This window comes from Bombus impatiens, unplaced genomic scaffold (assembly GCF_000188095.3).
Source record: "Bombus impatiens unplaced genomic scaffold, BIMP_2.2 scf_0129, whole genome shotgun sequence".
NCBI classification, from domain to species: Eukaryota; Metazoa; Arthropoda; class Insecta; order Hymenoptera; family Apidae; genus Bombus; species Bombus impatiens.
Genome location: NT_176548.1, coordinates 1,571,318 through 1,597,148, shown reverse-complemented (window position 1 = coordinate 1,597,148; position 25,831 = coordinate 1,571,318). Strand labels below are relative to the sequence as shown.

General features: G+C 33.6%; 1 protein-coding gene across 4 annotated transcripts in view; it reads left to right on the top strand.

Annotated features, from left to right (window-relative positions):
• The window catches only part of LOC100750105 (paired box protein Pax-6-like), a 154,277-nt gene that overhangs the window by 124,151 nt on the left and 4,295 nt on the right, over positions 1-25,831 (top strand). For 3 of the 4 annotated variants that reach the window (XM_033318866.1, XM_012381342.3, XM_033318868.1), the window contains exons 7-9: positions 20,226-20,485; positions 23,874-24,187; positions 25,632-25,831. The exon at positions 25,632-25,831 is cut by the window's right edge. In XM_033318866.1, the coding sequence (XP_033174757.1) occupies positions 20,226-20,485; positions 23,874-24,187; positions 25,632-25,831 (774 nt within the window). The remainder of the gene's footprint in view (positions 1-20,225; positions 20,486-23,873; positions 24,188-25,631) is intronic. The other variant, XM_033318867.1, reaches the window with a different exon arrangement.

The following is a 25,831-nucleotide window of genomic DNA, read 5'->3' as shown; positions in this document are numbered from 1 at the left end:
TTGAATTTTCGGTCGGTACGCGTGCGGTACGTTATAACGGATCTCACTGTAGATCGTTGTCTCGATGGAAAAATTCAAAAAAAAATTAAAAGAAAGAATTTTTATTCTATATTTTCGACTTCTTTTTTCACGTAGAATCATCCCCTTTCCGCTTGTAAGCTTGTTACCAACCACCCTGTATATATAGGTATCGAACACCGAACGATGTTCAGTACACGCAAAAATTAACAGAAAGTGTATTAATATCCACGTAGACAAAAATCATGCATCAAACAGAGAAGGTTCTGTGATGAAACACATTGTTTGCTACTCAACAGCACCTGACATGACTTCTAATTACTGTTTCACCTTTTGATCGATGACACGAGTCAGTCTAGCCAAGCACGTTCTTCCCTTCTTTCGCCTCTACTCCCACTGTTTTTTGAATCCATGCAGGCTAAATTCGCAGGCGTAAAGATTCACGAACACTGTTTCACAAGTGACCGTTGTCGATAACGATTGCAATGACATAATCATCAAATTCTGTAGCTGCTATGTGCAAGGAAGAAGCCTGAATATTTCACGTGTATTAACTCTTAACTTGTATCAATGGATCATTGGGCGCCATAATTAATCCAAGCTAAAAATTATTTAATTTTGAAATTTTTAATTTAGTTTCATCTTATCAGGAATCTTTATCACGGAGAATTGTTAGATAAAATTCAATACTCTAAATTTTAGTAGTCTGACATAAATAATTATGTGCAGACATCTATAATCCAACGATACTGAAGAATTAAAATCGCTCGTTTGAACAATAACACAACCAAAATTTGGAGTTTTTGAGGTAGCAGTACCTTTACGAGTTCAGTCCTGCAAGCGAGTTTTTAACATTTCTTGATATTTTTCTTTCAGTTTTGTTGTCCTTCAAATGTTTCTGTATGACCTAAAATGAAATTACGATTTAATAAATACCACAATATACATGATGTTTAAATAATTTGGTTTTAGTAATAGATATATTTGTATTATATAATATTAGTTTTTTCGTGTATTTCATACCATTCATGAATAAGGTATTTCAAAATTTGAAAAAAGGATATCTAGGCTAATTAGTTCAATGACAGTATGATAAACATCGAGTATGAAAACGTGTTTCTTATCCCGATGCAAACGAACACGTACCACCCTCACGTTCTGAAGTTGCTAGAGCGAGACCACAGGTCGATGGTCGATTTTATTTGGCGATGCAGCCCCTGGGACGAATCAAGGGGATGTATAACGATAGAGAAATTGTTTGGCTACCAGTTGCGTGCTCCCAAAAGGCTCGTTTTGCAAGTCGTAAACGAATTAGGGCTTTTCAACGCGGCCATTCATCCCAACCAGAGAAGAGATCACCCTTGGTCATTGATTTACATCGCGGTTAACGGGGTGGCTCCAATACAAATTGCTCTGTGTAGCACTCCGGTCAATTGCTTTTAAGCTTTGACCAATGTAATTTAACGTTTCCGATTCTGATTTTGAGGTGTTAATTGCGTGTGATTCTTGTTGACGATTTGGTTTGGATATGTGTAATTGAGGAAAATGGGAAATTGAGGTTCGTTCTTAATTGATATCGAAATTAAGAATTCTTTTTGGTATATTTTGTGAATATAATTGAATATAATTGATCTAATTGATACGTTAACTCTAAAATGTATGAGTTATTCATAAAAATTAAAAAATTTTGAAGTTACCAATTTATATCGAAACATATAATACTAGTAGTGTGAATTTATTATGATAATAAATTGTATGTATGTATGTATCGAATATCATAATGAAGTATGTGTCAAATACACATTATGTGTAAGTTACAAATGGCAACGTTATGCATTTGAAGGTTACCGTGCTTAGTGATGGCATCAAGCTCGATATGTACTTATAAATCCGAATAAAATGCAATACGCAAGGCTTCATAAACTTCGAATCAAAAATTATACTAGTTCATTCATTATGCTTGCCAAGTATTCGATCTTCACAGGCTGGTTTCGAATCTTGAAACGAGTACTTACAACTTTCGAAAACTTAATTAAAGCTGTTTCGATATTCGCACGAATGGAATCTTTTGCAAATAGCAATCGAATTACTAAAGTCAGAAAGACATTACTATTTTACTGAATTTTTCCAACAAATTTAAGAAAATCCTGTAAAATTATAGACAATAGACAGGATTCCTGTACTTCTTATTCGAACAAATATTTAAGAACAATAGTCGAGAGACATAATTTTGATCAAATGGAAAATTTCTACTAAAACACTCGTGAAGTTCCTGATCTATTCGAGCAGCTGATCTATTCGATTCTACTTGGATGTACCTTTTTTTATTTGGCAAAATACTTATAAAGCATTCGAATCAAGTCCTACTTGTGACATATTTACGCATATCCCTACTCATGATCCTTATGATCCTGTTTCAACTGCCGTTTCACAACTTATATCAAGGTATAGTTAAGCTCCGTTTATGCAGCTAGAGCTTCTCCTGCGATCCACAGTTTCCTCGGGGCTTTTGTCGCAATCTCGGTAACCCCACGCTTTTCGCTAGTTCGCAGACTGGTTCGGTTATAATTCGTACAGCTCGCGTAACATTCAGGACAATCGCTTGATTAGAGAGAAATTAATTCCAAGAATCAGGTCTGCGAAATTGGTACCCCCGATGGCAAACTTTTGTGAAAGACACACAGTATTCGTTTGTCCACGATCAAAATTTTTCTTTTGTACGTCATCCGAAAAAGGTTATCACCAGACTAAAATTAAAAAAAATTCGACATCAGTGCTCCTTGAACGAAAATGTTGACGTAATCGTAAACAGACGAATACTGTTTGTTTTTTATACAAATTTGCACTTGGCAACTTCACAAATTTTTCAGAATCGTTTGCTTGCAAATACGATGCCGCGGTTAAAAATCGGTGATAGTCGTTCTGGATCCCCTGCTCTGTTCGCCATTGAAGATGCTCATTTACTTGGAAAATGGCTTCCTTAGATTCTTGCGATATTCTTCATTACTAATAGTTCATAGTGTTTTTATTTTTTTTAATATTTATTTTTTTTTTAGGTAGTATATTTTATTCTGAGGTGTCATATGTACTGTATAAATTTGATTAGTACTATATAATAATGTTATATAGAAAAGTATAAAGAAGAAGCTAGTATAAGAGAGAATAATCGGGAACTTAATATTAGAACTAATATTTATGCGATAAATTCTATTCTTAATGGATGAATAGTTTTTTGTGGACATATAGTAATGAATTACATGCTATTTAATCTAGTTTACTCATATTGGACGTTATAAATTAATATCAATTTATAATATTATTTAACACGATTAAAAATCGAGTAAAGATCAAGATAAGCTAGTAAAAAGAAGAAGAAACTAGGAAAATAAAAGAAAAATAGTAAGAAACAGAGGTAAAAAAAAACTAGGATTAGGTAATGTTAAGAGGAAAAGAGTAATAAAAATGTGGAAAAGTAAATAATAATTATTAAAAATAATAATAAATGAATATATATGAATAAGACGAATACAGAATATACTGTAGGTACATTCCAACTTCTTTTCCAGGAATACTAGAAAGCTGCGAAATAATAAAATAGCTTTTCAAAATTATTTTTCTATAGTCTTCTGATACATAAATCAATATCAAAATACTTCGTTATATTTCAAGACAAAACATATATTTAAGGGACAAAATATATATCAAAACTAAAAACACAATATGAATAAAACAAAGGATAAAAGAAGAGTAACAAGATAAGGAAACATAATAGATATATTATGTACGAGTAAGAGAAAAATAGAATGTCGACCTTACTACAAAAGAAGAGAAGAGAAGAAAAGAAAAGAAAAGAGAGAAAAGGGAAAGAGAAAAGAAGGGAAGGTAAAAGGTGAGGAGAGGAGGTGAGAAGGGAAGAGGAGATCGAAAAGGAGGATGCCGTGAAGGGGTAACAGGAAAGGGCGGTTGGGAGTTTGAAGACGAAACTTGCAAAAGTACATCGCGACTCAAAAAGCCGGAAGTAATCGCGCAGCGTGAATCTATGTTATCATCGGCTGATTTCACGGCATTTAGTGACTGCCGAAGATTTCGGTGAGTATAGCAAAGATACAAAAGATCGTTACTTTCTAATTACATAGTGGTTGGATTACGAGACTCTCGAGTACGAGGAAGGAAAATCTAATTCGACATAGTATATACTCGTTAATCAACGCAACTAAATTGACACTTTTCGCTGTTTGAGCAATATTAGAACGATTGTTCCGCTTCGTTGCTCAATATTCTGTCGAAGTAAGGTAGGATACGTAAAAGTTGAATTTCATTATAGTGATAATAGTGATACAATTGCATTGGATTTTTAAGTAGTTTTGCAAAATTTAAAGGTACAATTATGCACAATTCAAAGGCACATTGGAAGGTACAAAAGTGCATATTATAACATATGCAAATATATAAAATACCGAAGATAAACCATCTACATATTATGGCATTTGGAGAATGAAACAAATTTCTGCCTAAGCTCGATTTCTTTCGATGTATTCGTAATAATTTGAATTTGCATAAACATCAGCGTCTAGATATAACGAATGAAGAACACGTAACACATAAATTACGTTTCCTATATATTATAGTATAACATCAATTAATTCCATGTTACTGAAATTGTTCTTCTACTTCATTTTGAGACTAAACACGTGCTTTTCATTTATTTAATACTTTGAAAGATGCCGTCATAATATTAAAATATCGAAGATATTAAAGTATTCCTTTTTGTTATAAAGTAAAATAAAAATTTAAAAATCAGCAAAATTATTCGCATTATACTTTTTTTCTGTGATCTTCAAATAATAATAATATGAATATTTGTGAAGAGAAAAAACCGTTTTATTTCAATCAAATTACGATATCACTGAAACGTAAATTTATATTTTCTCATTGGTACCTAAAATTAAAGAATTACAAAACAACTGAAAAATTGTCAATTTTTTAACTATTAAAAGTTTTTAAACTTTTACATTCTATTAATATTTATATATATATTATATATATTATATTATGATATATAAACATGTACAAAATTTAACAGACTTAAAAGGCAATTTATATTTTTGTTAATATAATAATAATAATAATAATAATAATAATAATAATAATAATAATAATAATAATAATAATAATAATAGTCGCATCACGATTTTCGCCTATTATGATCTTGTCTCGATGGGTATAGGCATTTTTCTTATTTCCTATTCTAAATATTCATTTGTCTCTCCGTTATTTTTAACATTGTATAAAATAATATATTGCTTTCGCTTGCTCCTCTTTAGTTATTCTCAATATCACGCGGTATTCAGTTGTAATATGTAATCTACACGCTGAATACTGCATTTGTACAATATATATTCTTTAGTTTTCTATTCGTAGTTATTGCATATCGCACATTGCATCGTTTCCCTAATCCTACAGATATATCATATTTCTACTACTTGAGTTAACCTTTACCCTGCCAGCTAATGTAAGCTGCACTATCATCCTTATCATATGTATCAGCTTTTCTGTTAAAATAAAAATACTAAAAAAAGGAGTATTTCTAAGTACATGTTATACAATTATATGTTATATATATCCAAATACTTTTATTTTTGTTAAATAAGATCATTCCTGCTATATATTTTTTATTTTTTGCAATTAATGTTCGCAAACGAACGGAGAAAAATCGATGAGAGTTTCGATGCATATATTAAAAATTTCAACGATTAACCCGTAATGGCGAATAGGTAAACAAAGTAGGAGAAACAATTACAAAGGTGGAAATGTCGCGGCCAATCCTAACGAGCTAACGACAATTAGCACGTTGCTACAAGAAGAGGATACTAAAAGGGAGTCGGAGAGATAGAGCGGGGCACGTTTAAGCGGAAGGAGTTTGGCAATCGATCAACACAGTGTGAACAGACGACGGCGGGGTTGGTGAGATGGCTGGAGAACGTGCACAAGGGAACGAGGAACAGAGGCGAGTCGACGGAAAGGAAAATATTGGAAACTCCATTAGGAGTGGTGCAACCAGCCGTGCACCGGAATACATAAGCAGCTCTTCCATCGGCAGCAAACGAAGGGGAGAGAATAAACGTCGGGAGAAGGAGAAAGAAACCAACAGGCTACAGAGGTTATTACGCGATTCATTTGAAACCTTTCATTTTTCGTTCTGCTCTCCCCTACTTCGGCCGTGTTTCCGTTTCTTTTCCAGATGAAACGCGTTTTCAATCGGTTTCCATTCGGTCTTCCTCCTTCCTTTTTTCACTCTCTTTTAGTTTTCTTCTAATATTGATTTAGACTGATGGGAATATAGGAGATTTGGACGAGGACACCAAGTTTAGTTGTCGAGTGCTTGGACCGTCTTTTCGATTTGTATAAAGTAGAAACGAATACTCAATAATGCATACTCTTAACTTTTTAATATTTTTATATTAACCCTCCCAATGTTGTACTGGTGCAACACATATTTTATAAATGTGTGAAATTTTACCACTGATTAACATTTTTTTTCACAATGCTCTTTTCACGTTTTTCTAACTACCCTTCCGTTTACACAAATTCACATTATAAAATTGACATTTACGGTAAGATCACCACGTATGTTCCTTCTTGCATTCATCGCATTCTTAAATATTTGAATAATTTTTTAAAAAATCTGAAATTCTCGATCGTTCGCTGAGCCGTTAAGAGAGTCTACTTCTAGAGCCATTACAAACAATTCTAGATGTACAGATCCCTTGAAATCTCTACGCTTCAAATTGAAATACAGAAAATCTTTCTCTTACATCAACAGTATAAAAACAAACGTAAGAATCAAATAGGTATGTATACGAAAATTAAACGAAAAAAGGTTAAAAAGATCTTGTTACGTTTGGTAAGTTGCCCTTTAATTGTTCTCTTACGCGTGCGTAAACATATGCATAAAACACATGCGTGTCTCATTCATTTGAATGGATCTATAAAGTTATAGTCTATTTGTATTCATACGACAGCACCATAAACACTGCTATGTAACATGTTCATTGAACGTACAGTGTACAACAGAATAGACGATTTCGCATTTCTTTCCAACCATTTAACATTAGCTGTCGCTCGTTCACAGTCCTTCATATTTGCTTCTTTGTCATGAAAATATTATGACGATAACATTACAAACATGAATGAGAACGTTACACAGCGCTTATTTGACTACGTGTTAATGTTTTAACCTTTTGACTGTGTAATGAGGGGGTAAACAATTCAGAATGGATGATTTAGAAAATATAATGACTCGCATTAACCCATTAGTTAACATAATTTCTATTTGGAGATTGTAAAAAGAAATTTGTATAAATTTCATAAAATCAATGGTAATCCTCAAATGGATACACTTTTTAATTCAAAAGACATATAGGAACTTAATCACGAAAGTATTCGAATATTAGAAACCTTTTGTGAATATATTATGTGCGTTATACAAGACATTTTAAAATTTCATTAACACTTTTTTAACTAATCTGTACAGTTCCATATTTCTATCAACACAACTGAAGAAATAGGACCTGAGTAGAATTTGCGTTCGTCAAATATGTACTATAACGAGCACTATACTTTAGTTATTTTATACATTTTTGCAATTTTTGTGCCTTATATTTAATTTTTTATTTTTAACCTCTTAGGCACGGTTGAATTTTGTGCGGGGCTATTTCTCTATACGGTAGAGCTAGACGCGAATTACGCGTAAACGGTACAGCACTGCAATGTGTAACGGATAATGCTGTTCTCTACGCAAGCACATTGGAATGAAGTTTTTGGTAATTAAATTATAATTTTTCTTAAAAATATGACGCATACACTTTAATTTTAATCATTTACTTTAATAATTAATAATACAATTGAGTGTGATATATTTTAAAGCACGGTACGACACATAGACCCACGTCACAATTTTCACACTCATAGCTTGATAGTGTTTTTCAAGTTGCTTTTCGTTTTCTATTTTGGAGCGACATTTTGAGCTTAAAGATTCTAAAAAATTATAAGAATACGGATCGGCATGTTAAAAAGACCATCTAATAATGGTACATTTATTTTAACGAAAAGCAGCAATTGATATCTGACACTGACGTATCAAAAACAAAGACTATACATTCTGTCGGTATATTGTTAACACTGTCATAAAAAGTTGCGAAGACAAAAAAGGTGTGAAGCAAGGCAAATGAAATTAATCATTAGTTCAAACGGTGAGCGAATGAGTCAGTAGACTCATAGTGGTCAGTAGACTATAGTGGCCCGTCGTAATATAAGATAACATCCGCGAAAGCCATTATAGTGACGCATCGTGCCTAAGAGGTTAAATATCCTGTAAATGTACAAAAACCCGTAGTATATAAATATATAAATATATAAATATATATAAATAAATATATATAAATATATATAATAATAACAACCAATTATTACAATTATGCTGGTAAAATTTAAAACAAATCTACATACCTGCATATATAGAAATTACAAGATATTTGGTCTAATTATAACGATATACATAGTTCGCGAAAATCACAAAAATATTTAAACAATCACACATTCAGTGAGACTATTTTTAACAATTATACGCTAAAGATGATTGTTTATGCTGTATTCTAATTTTTTTGTTAAATACACATATACTAAAAGTACAAATGAGTTCTTCCCGGCAATAAAACTTCCATTTTACACAAAAATCGGAAAGAGTTCATTTCTATACCTATCACATTTTTTTCAAAAAATATTTTGTATTAAATATATTACAATATAGTACATATTTATTGTAATACAACTTAAATATATGAGTAACACCTATTAAAACCACAAGAATTATTGTTACAAAACTAACGAAAGTCTATAAACTCAGTTGGAGACAAAAAGAGTAAATTTCCCTGCAAAACGCTATTTGTTTCATTTCGGTCAGATTTTCTGTTACTGAGATATCATCGTTTGAAGAGATCCGGATTCTTCAATAATTCTCGATCACTGTCTCTCTCACACACATGAACCTGTCACTCTCGTCGTGTCACTGACCAGTCACAACCACGTTGATAGAGCGCTGATTTGTGACAAACAGTTTCTACGTTCTTTCACTATTAGCTACTAAGCGTACACATTTCCTAGAAGAAATGTAGAAAGGTAGTAGACCGCTGCAGGCCGCCACTCATATTTATGATACATACGTCTATATTTCAGAATCAATCGAGATATCCATTTAAATCAATGTACATACAATGAGGGTATTCTTGACAATCCTCTGAGTAGATATAAGTAGATATAAATATAAGTAATACTTAAAAAATTCGTGATTGATCCATGTGCACCGTTTACAAAATACTGATATATTTCTAATAAACATCTCGTTACTTCTATATAAATTTTCAGATATCGATTTAAATCAAACTCTTAACTATTGTCTGTGTAGATAATACTGACAAGTTTCATGATTGTCCTATTTGCTAAATACTATCGTTGATATAAAATATTGATGTATTTGTAATAAATATCTTGTAAATAATTGGTACACAGATTTTCAGATTTGACCAGTGTAAATCATGGCAGTTCTTCGCTGTAATGATAATGAAGTTACGTCCCACTATACGCATAAAAGCTTTCTATTTTAAGCGTTCAAATATCTTTGTTACCCTACATACGTATTATTAAAACGATATGTATTTAAAAAATTTCTCTTTTTTAATCCACATAAAATTGATTGAAATTTCTAAATTCTATTGCATAATAATTTCAGAGGAGAAAGTTGGCAGTTATAATGAATTAATATTCAGACATGGTATTTCATAATAAGTGGGCATACGGATACAATATAGACGATACGCTTCCAATACAATTTTATTACTCTTAATTTTTATCTTATTTCAAGCCATAAAATCTCTATGATTTTAGTTGCATCACGAGTCGAACCCCATAGTGTATAGATATATTTAGCTTACTCGCGCTTGAAAATTCTCCAAAATCGTTTTTAATATCTCTTTCTTGTGGCTAGCATCGCGCGAAAGTAATTACGAGGGTAACAGGGTTCTGTATATCGAGTGGCTTGTAACAACTGATACAAGTTGAGGAGGATCATCCTTGGCTGTGATATGTTATACGCTATAGCTAGCGATGGGATCAAGTTCAATACGTACTCATAAATCCGAACCAAATCCGATACGTAGAACCAGCGTTCGTTCCAGAGGGTTCTTAAGATATAATGATTCGCTCGAGTATTTGCAAATTTTTAGGATTTACTTATAATTATGTATCTTCGAGTATTCGAGTTTTCAACTTTCGGTGTCTCTAAATTTTGAAGCTTCAAAATGTTAGAATTTAAACAGAAAAAAAGCTGAGCAAGACTTATTCGAGCAGCGTTTGATTCTACTTTGGAAACCTTCGTTATTTCCCAAAATACTCATAGAGGGTTCGAGTCTGTCACGTATACGATAGATTGGATTTCTACTTAGAAGCACCACTTCTTTTTCTCGTAACACTTATGGAGGCTTCGCATCTAATAGTCAATCAACGTTCGAATCTACTTCCGACGCACTTGAGCCCATCGCTAGTTATAGGAAGCTTAAAGAGAGAGAGACGGAAAGAGTGACAGAGCGAGGGTTGATCGCTATCGTCCCGCGGGCGCAGGATAGGAATCCAACGTATAATCCGCTTCGGTCTAATGCCTAATCCCACGGACAAATTTATTGGATTCTCAGTCCTTAATGCCGAATATATGCGCGTGGAGAAGTTTCGAGTTGGAAACACTCGCGGTGAAAACGTACCCCTTGGATTAGGGGTTGGAATTCGTTCGAACAATTACTGTACCGAGTATATTAATGCCTTAAATGTTGTGACGTTACTTATGAGGTTGGTTTCTTCTTAATGTTGTCTTGTAATGTCTAAGAGAGTCGAAGTATATTACTATAGTTGTTTGAGAAAGTTGGATTAGGTAGATTTTCGTTCGGTGGTATTTGTTTGGGGGCAAAAATAATATTGTGATGTTTATTATGAAAATTCGTAAAGCTTTAAATTACGTATTGGATAGCGTTTGAAAATATCATTGTAATGTACAGAATGAAAATTTGTAGAGCTTTAAGTCATTTACTATGAATAAACTTATGTCGCCAAGAGAATGGAAATAGTGAAAATTAATTGACGCGATTTCCTTACAGCTGCGTTTATCATATCTTTCTATTTTTACATTAAAATTTGGTTTTCGAAGCGTGTCGAGCAAAACCAGATTAGATAGTCACTTGTACGAAACCGTATAGCAAGGTAAAACTATTTAGCATTTATTTTCGTGACTTCATAATTCTAAAAGGATAACAGCCTCGACTTGTTGTAAACTCTATAAAAATATTCAGATTGGTTTCAAACTTTACCGACATAATATAATATTCGTGTTTCTTCACGACGCTAATGAAATCTCCAAAATATATTAAGAAATATAATATATTCGTGACAATTCGTGAATATTAATATATTCTTACAATAGCTATTCAAATACTTTCGTGGACCATTATACATAGAATTGACGAATTATTGTTTAGAGCAGAGATTTTATTAATTGTTTTATGTTAAATATAACGATACAACAATATAAGAGTAATTTTAACTATAAAAAATACGATTATTAATTATAAATAAAATACGATCACAAACGTCACGTAGGTAAGATATAGTAAATTTTATCGTATATGTAAAGATTTTATTTATCGTCGATTTGAGAGCTATGTTTGAACTTTTGAATTCTACTTTTATTTTATGTTCACCGTGAATGTATTTAACAAATATAATTTTAGTTACACGATTTGTTTCATACATTACAAAATTATACTAAAACCTTACGTACCTATACCGTTTTGTACTGGTTTCCCATTCGAGAATATATCGTTTAACTATCATCCCTCTCATTCTCTCTCCGTCTAGAAACCTTCCCTTGATGTAACCCTCCTCCCCCCTCTATCCATCCATTCCATTCTTTCGCTGGTCCGGTCGGTGAATGGCCGTTACTAACGCATCATGGCCGGCTATTGTCACTGACTGGCTTTTCTAGTCGATTTCAAAATGATAATCGCGACGTAACGCGTCGGGGGGTACGAGGTGTCACGCTGGAACGAGTGGCCCAATGTGCGTAATCTTTTTTTATTTTCCCTGACGGATACCACCCCTCGATACGGGATTCACCTATGGCGTGTCGAGACTACGGGGTTGGCTACCGAATGCCAAAAACGTGTAGAGAAGGCAAAAAGGGGGGAAAAGGTAGAGGGGTAATAAAAATGTGCGAGCAGGAAGGGACGTGGTTGGTATTACGCGTTATTAGCCGACCCTTAATACCCTGGCTGTTTTTGCTGAATTTTCGGGCCCGAGGCTGGTGACTTCGGCTTCGCTTCGATGAACACCACAGAATAATCCTGCTAACATCTGTATCATTGGTAGCTATTCGAACATTCGATGCGCAGGAAACGGTGCATCTGGTCCCCGTACCCCTTGTTACCCCTTCGACGATATACAGTGTGATATTTCAGCTATTTACACAGATAAACTTATTTTAAGTGTGTAAGAAATATCAGTTTCTGTTAATTCGATGGAATTTTGTATTTATTCATTGTTATCGCAACACGTAAAATACGATAAAAGTACTGTTGAGGTTATTCGATGTGTAAACAGAGAAAACTCGTGGATAAATTGTAAGGCAGAAAATATGTTTAAATAGAAGCGTAATTATAAGTAAGAATACAATTTGAGCTGGTCCAGATCCGCACGCTAGCTGTGTTACCCAATAACTGAAAATCCCGAAGCCTGTCTACTGTTTATGATCTGACTTCGTCGCAGTCTCCTTTGCTACGCGCTGTCGATGGCTTCGGTGCTTGAGAAAACTAAAAAGACCAGATGTAGTTTTCTTAAAAGTGGTGACCACTTCAACAAGTACTATTTCATACATTGTTGGTAGCGTGCGGAGTACATACAAATATCAGTTTATAAATACTTCTTCCTTCATTTGACACTGGCAATATCCGACTACGTATGTAAATACATAGACTAAATACTACTTTTGTTAACTCTTTCCTCCTTGACAATAAATACAATTTTTTCTGCAGATTATCTTTACGAAGCCGTTAGTCGACAATTTCCAACCTGAAAATCTTAGATTCGGATTCTTTGAAAAGTTGAGTGTTTGATAGTGTTTCTACGATATAAGTATTTCCGTAAATTACGTCCAATCTTTGATAAACCTAATTTTATGACAAATATTAATAGATATTACTATTATTGCGTTAATTACATTAATATTATTAGTGCGTAGCTACTGTTATTAATTTTAAAAAAGAAAAACATAGAGAAACTATGTGAAAGCAGAATATCTTTAATAAAGTACATGATTTATCAAAGACCTCAGACACCCTACGAAATATTGATTTCTGAAACGTGGCACTCTAATACTTGCTCACGCGGAATGTTCCAAAAGATTGATAAGACTAAAAGAAAATATATAATTGTATTTGAATCTTTCGTGCAATTTTGATGTATCGTTGCGCTTATAAAGAAAATGAAATCGTAAGAAAATAGACACTGCTATAACTTTCCTCTTAACAGAATTTTTCTATCGTTTAACAAATTTAATATTATAAGCCAACCCAATTGCGTAGCTCCAACAAGAATACAATTTTATATCCGAACATTCCCAATTCTCGCAGAGAAATCCTCAAAATAGTCAAACATCCTTATGAAAGCATAGAGTTGACAATTTGCGTGTATACGGCGGAGGAAAAGTCTGAAGAATAATGAGAGCTCGTAAAGCTGTAGATTTCTACGGTCTCGTTCGCGAGACCGTTAAAACATCGTCCCTAACTCGAGAATCGAGAAACTCAAGCTATAAAGTCACGCAGCCAGTCCAGAGCAGCATCGGTGAAAAGAAAAAGCTGGCTGGGTAATGGCCGCGAACACACGAGTGGCGAACGGCATTATTAACGCCGATAATGGTCGTCGGTGCACTTAGCTAAACGTCGCCACTTCGCCCCTGGAATTTTTCTATCGTACTCGAACGAACCACGGCTGCTACAATGGCAACCACGAATATGCCACTCGTGGCTAGTGTACAGTTTATTATTTCTCGTAACACGAGAAGTCCTCGAGAAGATTGGAAATGCGTGAACGATCATCAGAAGAGCTGGATGGAAGGGTGTAACAACAAAGGAACTATTTTTCTCTATGGTCTGAGGTTGAAGTTCTGTATGGTACCGTACGCGTGCCTTTCTGCTTCTTCGAGAGACTCTTCAGAACTTAGGAGACAAAAAGAAATCATTTCTGGCGGGATTGGGCATTATTGAAATCAATTTTTATTTCGTTTCAGACATACCATTCTTCTTTTATATTTCGATTTTTAGTCTTACCTAAATATTTTTTAATACACTGCCTTTCTTTTCAAGTATTGTATTTTCTACCTATTCGTGTTTTTACACTAGTTAACATTATTTGTATCTTATCTTTTAGATACTGTTTTAAAACGCATAAAATTCACAAATACATGAAACCTGCACCCGAAAGTTCGCAGAAACCCACCTCTCGTTGCTTAACCACGCTTAAACAGCAACAATTACCCAACAAAGAAGCCAAACAACACAAGACTAACCCAAGCGTATCAAAAACGTTTCGACGAAACAACCGCGCCACTTGTAAATAGCGTTTGCCACTTTACCAATCATTGACCATCGATCAATTCCATAATGAAAAAGACCTCCTGTTCAACCATCAAGATCTCACACATTGATCCGATTTAAATATAACAATTGATCACGAGTGAGTTACGTATCGTTGAAGCTATAGTTATTGTTACGTAAAAGCGATCAAAGTAGTATTGTTTCGATCAAAAATCGATCAGCTGTTGAAAAATCGACGATTATAGGTACACGAAGAGCAATAATCAGGGCTGAACACTTTTCGTTTGAAATGGATAAAATTATTTCTTGACCCTCGAGGTTTCTTGTATTTTTAGTATCAGATATAACAAATACATAATTTCGACTGTTTAATCATAAGCAACAGATATTAAAATAATATGTACGTGAATTTAAATAATATAGAAATAATGTTAAATGATGTAAAAATACAAAAATACAAATTATGTTACAGATAATAAAGGTTAAAATGTGAAATTTATGGCTAAATGTGAAATTATATTCGAGCTAGAAGGGTTAAATATATAAAAATGTAAATGTACAAAGTATAAAATTACGTTTTTCCACTTTTCGTAATCGTTTCATACCAAGTGAGATATTTTCTGTCATAAAAGGATCAGTCTTTTGTAATTTCTCAAGAGATGTCGGGGAAAAAACGGAAGGATCGCAACAGATGTTGGAAGCGAGAGGAGAATGTATCGTTGGAGGGGAATCCCTTCTAGCCATTCAGTTTCTCTTACTCTTACTCTCGTCCTTGGTCTTTCGCCCCAACCAAATCTCTCATATCGTCGTTCAACGTATTATCCACCAACCCGAGTTCAAGCTCGCTCAAGCGCGATGGCCGACTTCATTTTCACGTTTCTGCTAAAGCATCAGCATTCTTTTAATTTTAATACTATGTACATATTATTTTTAAAAATTCACAAATATTAATATTAACAGAAAATTTTACGAAAGTAAATTAACACATTCGAGATTATAATATCTCATTGATAATATTTCAAATATATTATACATATACTGATATTTTCAAATAGACTTTAGATGTTAAATTATTATATACGTATTATATACTTAATGAGTTTTAAATTATTAATCGAAAAAGATGAAAAATAACAAAAATTTATTTCTATTGAATTTGTGTTAAATTATTTATATTATATATAACTCAACAAAGTTATATATATATAATGTATTATATATAACTTTGCTATAATAATGAATATATATATGTATGCATGTAAATATGTGTATATAAGGTGTTTTGAAAGTTTAATGTTAACGCAATATAGTATCTCAATGTTGAATGTAATTGGAAAAAATTTTTTCGAGACTAACAAACGAAACATCTAAAGTCAATATAATCTTAAAATTGAATTTCTTTGTGATATTATGCGATTTTTCTTTATTAATAATAGTCGCTAAAATTATGTAGTATAATTTGCTTACATATTACAAATGTAATAAATATATCTACACGGAAAAGAAGCTTGGAACGTTTTACTTTGAAATATGTTCAGATTCATCTTAGAAGAGTGATTTATTTCGAGATTGTTTTCACTAAAACTGACTTTGAATATTAATTTTTCAAATTGCTTCAACTTCGATTGTTTTCAGCTTTTATATTTGCTTTGCACTATCAATAATAATTGGTCACCAACGACCAGTAGCAATTTATATTAACATTTGAAGGGAAAATAATAGTAATTTGTATTAATATTTAAAATGTTGTGGGATGTTTAAATTTTCCGCTTTCTTTTATGTACGTAAATTGTTCATCAATTTTTCATAAATATATTTTCCTCTTTTTTCTTTCTTTTCTAGTTTGATATATGTAGTGTTTCTTTTCTTCATACATTTTGTTCACTATTAAATGTAGAATAAATGCAAGTTTTTGTTAAATACTTCCAATAAAAAGAAATAATAGTCGGAATTTACATCGATGCTTAATGAAAAATAATATGTATAAACTAAAATACAACAATCTCCATTAAATACATCAATGAGAAAAACTTACTTTAAAAAGCAATCTTACCAAAACGACCATACATTAAAAAAAGAAGAATAAGACCAACGAAACGAAACTTAAAATTCGTAAAAGTAAACGCAAAATAGCCTGAAAAAGAGAAAAGAGCGTAGAAAAATCGAAAGAAACAATCAGTAAAACAAAAACGAGAAAAACTAGGGCAAACGAAGTGTAAACTGTGAGAGGTGGAAAAAACGACGAAGAGAAAAGGAGAGAGGAGAAAAGGGAGAACGACAGGCGAAAAGTAGAACTAACCGGAGGCGGAAGCTACAGACAACGAGCGAAGGATAGAAGACGAAAGAAGCAAGAGGAAGAGGAAGTTCCACATTGTTCTGGATTCTACATCCTGTAGTGGAAACTTGGTGTAACAGCCCTCCGATTTCACGAGAAGTTTAGTACTAGAAACGTGGCTCCCTGCCAGCTTCCACGATGAACCTTAACCGCATCCATGAAAGGGGAGACTACGGATTATCTCTCGAGTTCTCTCACTTCCTCGACGATATCATTATGAAAACCATCGTCCTTCTTAGGCAAATGGTAATACATCACTAAACTGTAGATTTTTTTGTATCTATAGGAAATTTGAAGGTGCAGAAATATATAAAATGCACGTAATGGGCAAAAATATATAAAATGTTTATCGTATAGTATTCGTTATAATATTTAATAAATAAATAATAAGGCGGAGAAGAAACGAACGTTTCGTTTGATGATTTTGAAAAGAAGATAACACGTTTGTCAATGTGTTTGATTTAAGTATGAGAAATCAACAAAGAACTGTATTTTGAATTTTGTAACCTTTTCATTTATAAAATAAATTATCCAACCAAAATTGGATTTATTAAATTCAATTAAATACAATTTATTCAATGGTGAATTTAAAATAAAAATAGAATTCAATATTTCAAGCATAGCACTCAAATTTACTATATCTTTACCACATCTTTCCTATATGGTCTTCATAATCATACTAACTAAAAGTGCTCTTAATCTGTTACAACATAAAACAGTTACTAAAATTCCGGTTTTAACCAATAATGCATCAACTTTACATATGATTTCACATAGTCATTTTTTATAATCATATGTAGTAACTAATAAGTTAAAAATTTCAAGTTAAAGTAGAATGTAGAATAGGATCTTCCAATAGACGTATTACAGCGATTACAATATCTATTCTTAATTCTAAGATAAAACGTATTAATACGTCTTTAGCCAACGATGAATTAGCATCTGCCTAACCCACGATACAAAACGATACAGCAGACTCCCAAAATAAGCGAAGAAAGACCTAACTCAGACAGTAAGTGTCGGAAAAGAAGCGGCAAGGCTCGACAGAAACGGGTAGCTCGACCCTATCGAGAAGTTGTTATCAGGTTTCCATTAACGCGTCGAAGACTCCAAAGCAAAGACTCCAAAGTGAAGATTATCGTCCCAAGAAGTGAAACAAAGAAGAGACTACGACGAAGATGAAAATTAAAGCAAGAAGGTGAAAGATAGAAGCCAGAGATAAAAAGGGGAAGCAAAAAGAATAGCAGAACTGGAAGAGTGAAGGAAAGAAGAAGAAGACAGAGAGAGAGAGAGAGAGAGAGAAGATGGCACTTTGCACGGATGACAGAGGCGTATCGTGCAAGGGAGAACAGGGACACTGGCGTCGGGACGCTCGGCGTCTTATCGTGCGTCCCTCTTTCCCTAGCCAGCCATTCCACCAGCTCCCCCACCCTCCCCCCAGTGCAACCCCCAGGCAGTTCTCGTCGTCGAGCCAAAACCCAGTGACGCCTCGACGCGCTCACCCAGAAACCGACGATAAGGTTCGCCCAGCAACGCCTCCTTTCCCTCGAATCCTCCCCCTCGCGTTTCTACATGCACGTATACATGCACGAGACCGTGCACGCACGTGGATATTTATATAAGAAAACTGACGAAGGCCTCTGTCGACGACCCTCGAAAAAGACGGAACGAAGAGGGAGAGGGTCACTAAAAACTCGCGACGTTGTATGAGATCGATAGGGTTTGGAGATCGATTTAGAGAGGATTTCGCATGATTCGCGATTATTTTTTTTACCAAGGAAGTTGAAAATTTTGATATGGAGAAATATACCTACATAGAAACTAGATTGGAAGTGTTATCAGATTATTATAAATTAGTAGTATTATTAGTTAATCCGCTGCATCGTTATATATAGTAAATATATTTATAATATATAATGTATGGTATATAGTAAATAATATTTTATTGGTATATTTTATTCTGTAAACTTCCTTTGCAGTAGGGAACAAATAGCGATGAATTTTATTTTTAAATTTCTCAATTTAACATTGAACCTAATTTTCTCTGGAAATCTATTTTAAATCAATTAATTATATAGATTATTAGTATGATTAAGGTAAAGTTATAGGTATTTTTAAGTTAAGTTTAATAATTTTGAATCGTTGATGAAATTTTTTTGATTTTTTAATCCTTTTCGAAGAACATGTCATAGAAAATGAAATTACAATTATACAAGAATCAATGGATATAAAATTTTAATCAAATTGAACACCATTGGTTTCAATTATTTTACATCAGTGAATAACTTCGTAATTCGTTTGCTGTCTCATTTGTGCTTTTATACAATTTATATGTATTCGGCTTGAAATGAAACACTTTATGCGGATAACCTTTAAAAAACATACGTGTAACGGAAGGACCAATAATTATAAACCAATAAATTATTATAATAAACCTCTACCTACATATTTTAACAGGGAACTATAATATGAATAATTAATTGATACAGTAATTTCTTCTTATCATCTGGATATATTCAATTATTAACAATTATGAGTTAATCTCAAAACTTCGATATCGTATATTGTTAATTCATAAATTCCACTCTTCTGCTAATTATCCCGTTAGATATAGAAATACAACATTTACTTTATCTAACTATCTCTTTTCATGTCAAATTGTTTAATTTATATTATTTTAATTGTCCCTTTGCCAATTTAAAACGCTTTTATTCGGGTAATCTGAATATTATACTAGGTATATCTGTCAATAAAATAACAGATAGAACTTATTGAAAAATGAAAGAACATAATATGTATATCACTGATCCAACTTAAAATCACAATTGTAAAATGGACATTTTAATATTTGATAGGAATTCGTAACAAACCAAACTTTTGTAACCGTCCAATGTAATATCAACAGTGACTCGCGAAAGTATTTTCACATATACCATAAAAAACATTTATATACATGTATATTGTACGTGTTACGTAAAACATTTAGAACTGTAATGAGACACGACTGTCACGATTATACTGGTTTTCCAACCAATCTGATAATGTACATATATAGAAATTGCAAAATATTTGCTGCAGACGTATATGCATTTAGTAAAAGATTAATATACCGCATGAACAACCATCTTAAATGTATAATAAATGTTAAAAGATAACTCATAAATTATTAACTTATTTTATAGTTGCAGAACTGGAGGGTGGCGCACATTCGGACGAAACGAACAGTGGAGGTGACAACAGCAACGCCGGAAGTGTATCCGGAGGCACGGACGACGATCAGGCGCGTCTTCGCTTAAAAAGGAAGCTTCAAAGGAATCGTACAAGCTTCAGTAACGAGCAAATCGATGCTCTCGAGAAGGAATTTGAGAGAACGCATTATCCAGACGTTTTCGCCAGGGAAAGACTTGCTGGAAAGATTGGTTTACCGGAAGCTCGAATACAGGTGACTACATACATATATTCTCTAACTACATACAGTGACTTGGATTAATGTTCAGGCACCATGATTTTCAGAACATTAATATTATAAATATTTATTTCTAATAATTAACTAGTTATCTATATTTTAATATATTAAAACAAATATTGTAGTTGATAGAAACATATTTTATCTAATATACATATTTTTTCTAAATAAGAAATAATAAACTAATAAATGTCGAATATTAATGGGAGTCACAGTATATTAAATAAGTTTTCAAGTATAATTGATTACAATGATTTTTTCTTCTAACACTTTTATTTTTTATTATTCGTTTTCAAATTTCAAAGGTGAATCGCCTACCATTATAATATAAAGAATTTCTTTTAACGAAGCAACGAATTCTTCATCCCTTAACCGCTTACTATTAAACCTTTAAAATACTAAATATAATATAGTTATTGTATAGTTACACAGCATGCGTATCTAATCATACACGCAGACACAACGCTATTAGTTATAAGTAGGAAACAAGATTCGAATGAAACTTTGTCCAGCTTCTTTTGCAAATTCCATCGTTTATATAATTTTTCAGTTTACAATAAATTTTAAACAAAATTAAAAAAAATAAACACTTGCATGATTTTAGTAATTGTAAACGTAGAAAAACATACCAATCGTATTTATTGGTTTAGTAGTTGTAATACTAATTCATATATGTCGATATCTTTAATACCTCATCAAAATAATAGGTTTTTTCATCTAAAAAAATTATCCTTATAGTCCCTGATGAATTCTACATTAGTGATTTACTTGTTTGACATCTAATATAATTACTGAATAATCGCTATATATTTATATTTCTTGTGATAAACATGTTCCTATACTATTACACAAAAGAAAGAATATTATGCTTTTATAAACAAAACATACCTACTTACATATTTTTACTTTTAGGAAGCAAAACTAATTTTGACTACCATAATATTCATAATTGTTTTGTAACTTATATAAAAAACGAAGCGGTAAACATATTTTATAATACCATATTAAAAATTAAATATCGGCACTACTAATATGTTAAAATTGCTAATGTATTTCAATTTGCAGGCTGTAAGACTATAAGCACAGAAATCCTACATCTAATAGGCTGTTGTGGAATCGGCTTTCTTCCTCAATTACGCTTATTTGTTTACATTATTACCGTATAATTACAAACTGTCCCGTTTAAATCGATTCCTCCGAATATCTCTGAAACTATTCATGACATCGGAAAATATTGCAAACAAAAATTAAATGATTTCGAGGGAGATATATGGTAATGTGAAGTAGTATTTCTGTAGGTAGAAACATACAGATCAACTTTATTTATTTTAATGAAACCATATATCTTTTAATACATCAATCGGCCTATCTTGGTATTCTTTCTAAAAAGTAATTTATCTATTTACGTCGAAAAACTATTAGTTTTTACAATATATACATGTCGGATTCACATTATGATTGGGGTTAGGGGCGTGAAACGAATCTTCATTTGGACATGACATTATTGTTATGCAATAGAGGAGATATTTACTAGTGCAAATATGATTATTACAAAATTTGACAAGTAACCGTGGTAATTAGACACTCGAGAAGCTAATGACAATGATCCTAGAATGCGCTTTCTTCCAAAGCCCAAGTTGTACTCGACTTGCTTGTCTACGGTACAAGTATTACTAAACTAACTCTTTGTTAAAACATAGAATATCCACCGAGCATAAAGACGCTATGTAACTCGCTAATGTGACCTCACGAGAGAATGATTTTCCGTCGCGATGATGCTGCAGAGGGAAACTATATGGGGTGCGTCTAAGGACACGAGATCCTCTGATTCGTCGAGGAAATCCTTCGTTCGGAAAGTGAGGGAAATTGACGTTGCTGTTAATTGGTCAGTTTCCATGTTGGCGGTTAGAGAAAGATGCTAGCCGCCCTTGAGGGAAAGTTGCTAGCGGAAAGCGTCGTTTGTGAGAAAAATAGATTTCCCCTATCTTCCCGTAGTTGAGACAAAGACTGTTTGTCTGTTTGAAAGACTTTAGTTAACTAAATCTTAAGATTTGTAACGGATCCTCAGGCTAACTGAACATGTACTGTGAAGATGCGTCGACATCTGGTAATTATCTTACCCGAAGAATAGGATATGCGTGTGGCGAACCACGGGACAGAAACCGTTGGAATGTTTACTGTCGAATGCAGCTACAACTATTTCTTTTTAAGGAGAGCTATACTATTACTCCATACCTTTGTTAGACAAAACGTTCATCCCTTGACCGCGGCTACGTTCAGCGACTGGTTGTCGCCTCGAGCCCAAGCTCATTATCACAAATCTCGAACAAATACAATCGGATCGAATGACGACAATTACTTAATTACGGCTATGGTAGAATCTAGATTAAAGTGTTAAGGGATTTTCTCAAAATTCCAAAGGGAAGGTTCCGGTGTCCTTTCATCTCCGACATATATATTTCTCCGCTAATGTATTAAAAGATATATGGTTTCATTAAAAAAAATAAAGTTGTGTCGCAAGAATAACTACTAACATTAAATTATGCCCACATCAGAATTATTTAACTTTTGTTCAGAACATTTTTCCGTATCACGAATGATTTTGGAGATATTCGCAGCGATCAACTGAAAGGATATACTTTGTGTGCAGTATGAAATATTTTTGAGGCAATTGTTTCGAGATGTCCACTTTATGGGAAGTTCCAAAAACGTCTGACCGCTTTCTGTATTTAGTCAATATTCCAAATATCGATAAAAATTAAATTATTAAATATCGAAAAAGAGGTCATTTTCCCAATTTTTACCATGATACGTATTAGCTTTGACGTTGCACATTGTGACTATTAAGTTCTTGTAACAATATGTTACAAAAATCTATACAGAATCACCCGTAATTCTTCATTTTCTAATAACTCAATAATTCAACACTTAGAACACACTTCCAAGAGGCATGAATCTACATAACATAGAATTCACATATATGTAGTATTTATTATAGTTTTTGCATAGCAATTAATTAAATCCAAGTATATTAGATTTCGTATCATTTAGTAGTACTCTCATGTGACAAATATTTGATACTATGAGACTGAAACCTAGAACCTGAAGCGTAGAAACGCTTCATTGGAAAATAAGGATATGTATGAATACTTTTTGTAGCCACAGCAAATACCAAAGAATGCACTGTATATATCCCAAACTTCCAATTTGCCAACTCCCTACTATCGAGTTCGCGTCATCTTTAGAATATCGCGCAAAAAAATATAAAACAGTAAAAAAATACTCCGGACGACCGAAATTAAGCGGAACCTGTAGCCTAGCGATTGACCTGTATCTTCGTCTGTCTTCTCGTTCACTAACTCAGGTGTGGTTTTCGAATCGGCGGGCGAAGTGGCGGCGCGAAGAGAAATTGCGCACGCAACGGAGGGACAACCCGCAACACCAGCAGTCACAACAGCAACAGCAACAGCAACAACAGTCGCAGCAGCAGCAACAACAGCAACAGCACGCCGGAGGTGTGAGTCTAGTTGGCGCTGGCCATCCAACACCGCCGCCAGCCTCGGGTATTTTGGCTAGTCAACCACCCCCGCAAGCACCGCCCTCTCCACCCAGGATACATCATGGTTTCGCGCCCACAGCCGTTTATCCAGGAATACCAAGCATGCCTGATTCATACAGGTGAGAATTAACATGATTTGTTAACGCATTCGCTGCCAGATGTCGGTTCTGACGTAAGAACTTTAATTGGGCGCCGCCTAATTAAATATTAATAATTTCCAAGACTCCACAGCTAAACGCCGTAAATTGATTACCGTTGATTGCGATACAAAATAATTTTTTAAAAATCTGCGGGCCATCCAATGGTTTGCGAACCGCTATAAGCCTTATGGCTCATTTATGGCTATGTTAGTCATCACGCGGTTAACCCCTTAACCTGCAAATACGGGCATAGCCCGTAGTACGATGATCGGACCAAACGTAAATATTACGGGCATAGCCCGTAGTAGGATGATCGTGCCAAATATAATATAATATATAATAGCTTGTTTACGTTTTCGGACCAAAATTTTCGAACGTAAATAGTAGGTTAAGGGGTTAATGGTCTAAAAAAAGAAGTAATAAGAAGTAATAAAGCCCTATTCATTATAAACTGCATATAACTAGTTGTAAATATGAAAAGAGATCTCGTAGAATTACATGAGCCTCGATCAGCCATAGATTTTGGAAAAACATAAAATCACGTTTTCGGTAGGCGATAACGTGAGGACTTAAAAATGACGTAGAAACGTCAGAAAAGACGTCGCCAGCTGCGAATGTGTCAAATAGAGGTCGATATTTAAATAATACAAAGCTTCCTAAACTTGTATAGGCCGAGAAGCACTTTTAAAAATGACAATTCTTTGCGACCCGATCGAAGAAAAGAAAATATTATCCACATCCATATTCGATATCGTTATTAAAACTTTGAACCAAAGGTTTTCCAAATATACAGGGTGGTTGGTAACTGGTGGTACAAGCGGAAAGGGGGTGATTCTACGCGAAAAAAGAAGTCGAAGAAATAGAATAAAAAAATCACGTCTCGTTATTCTTCCATCGAGGCAACGATCTACAGTGAGATCCGTTATAACGTACCGCACGCGTACCGAGCGAAAATTCAAAGTCGATTTTCTCGAAAACAAAACCTCGAACGAAAAATTTTTATTGTATATTTTCGACTTCTTTTTTCGCGTAGAATCACCCCCTTTCCGCTTGTACCACCAGTTACCAACCACCCTGTATATTTGGAAAACCTTTGGTTCAATGACAGACATATATGACAAATGCAAATATTAGTATATATATTCACAGTAGACGACTTTCTATCATAATGTAAAACATAATCGAGACATTGCATTATCAAATATTATATTATCAAAATTAACATATATAAATATACATATGCGATATATATATATGTATATTATATTACATGGTAATATTAATATTGTAAAATTAATATACATACACATATTTCAAACTTCCCAGTCCAATTGCATATATCCTACGAGTGCAATTATTATTAGTACATATACTACCAGATATCGTATTACCAAAATTAACACATTTTTGTAAAACCTGTCAGCCCAATGACGTCGATGCCGAGTTTCACTATGTCCGGCGGGAGTCAGCAAAACCAGCACACTACCAGCAGCATGTCATCGTTATCAACGAGCGGTGGGATGGGCCCCATGGGCATGACCGTGGGCATGACGGTGGGACCGAGTCCCGGAGCGTGTCTTCAACAACGAGACAACGGATACTCGTGTGGTGTGGCTCGCCCAC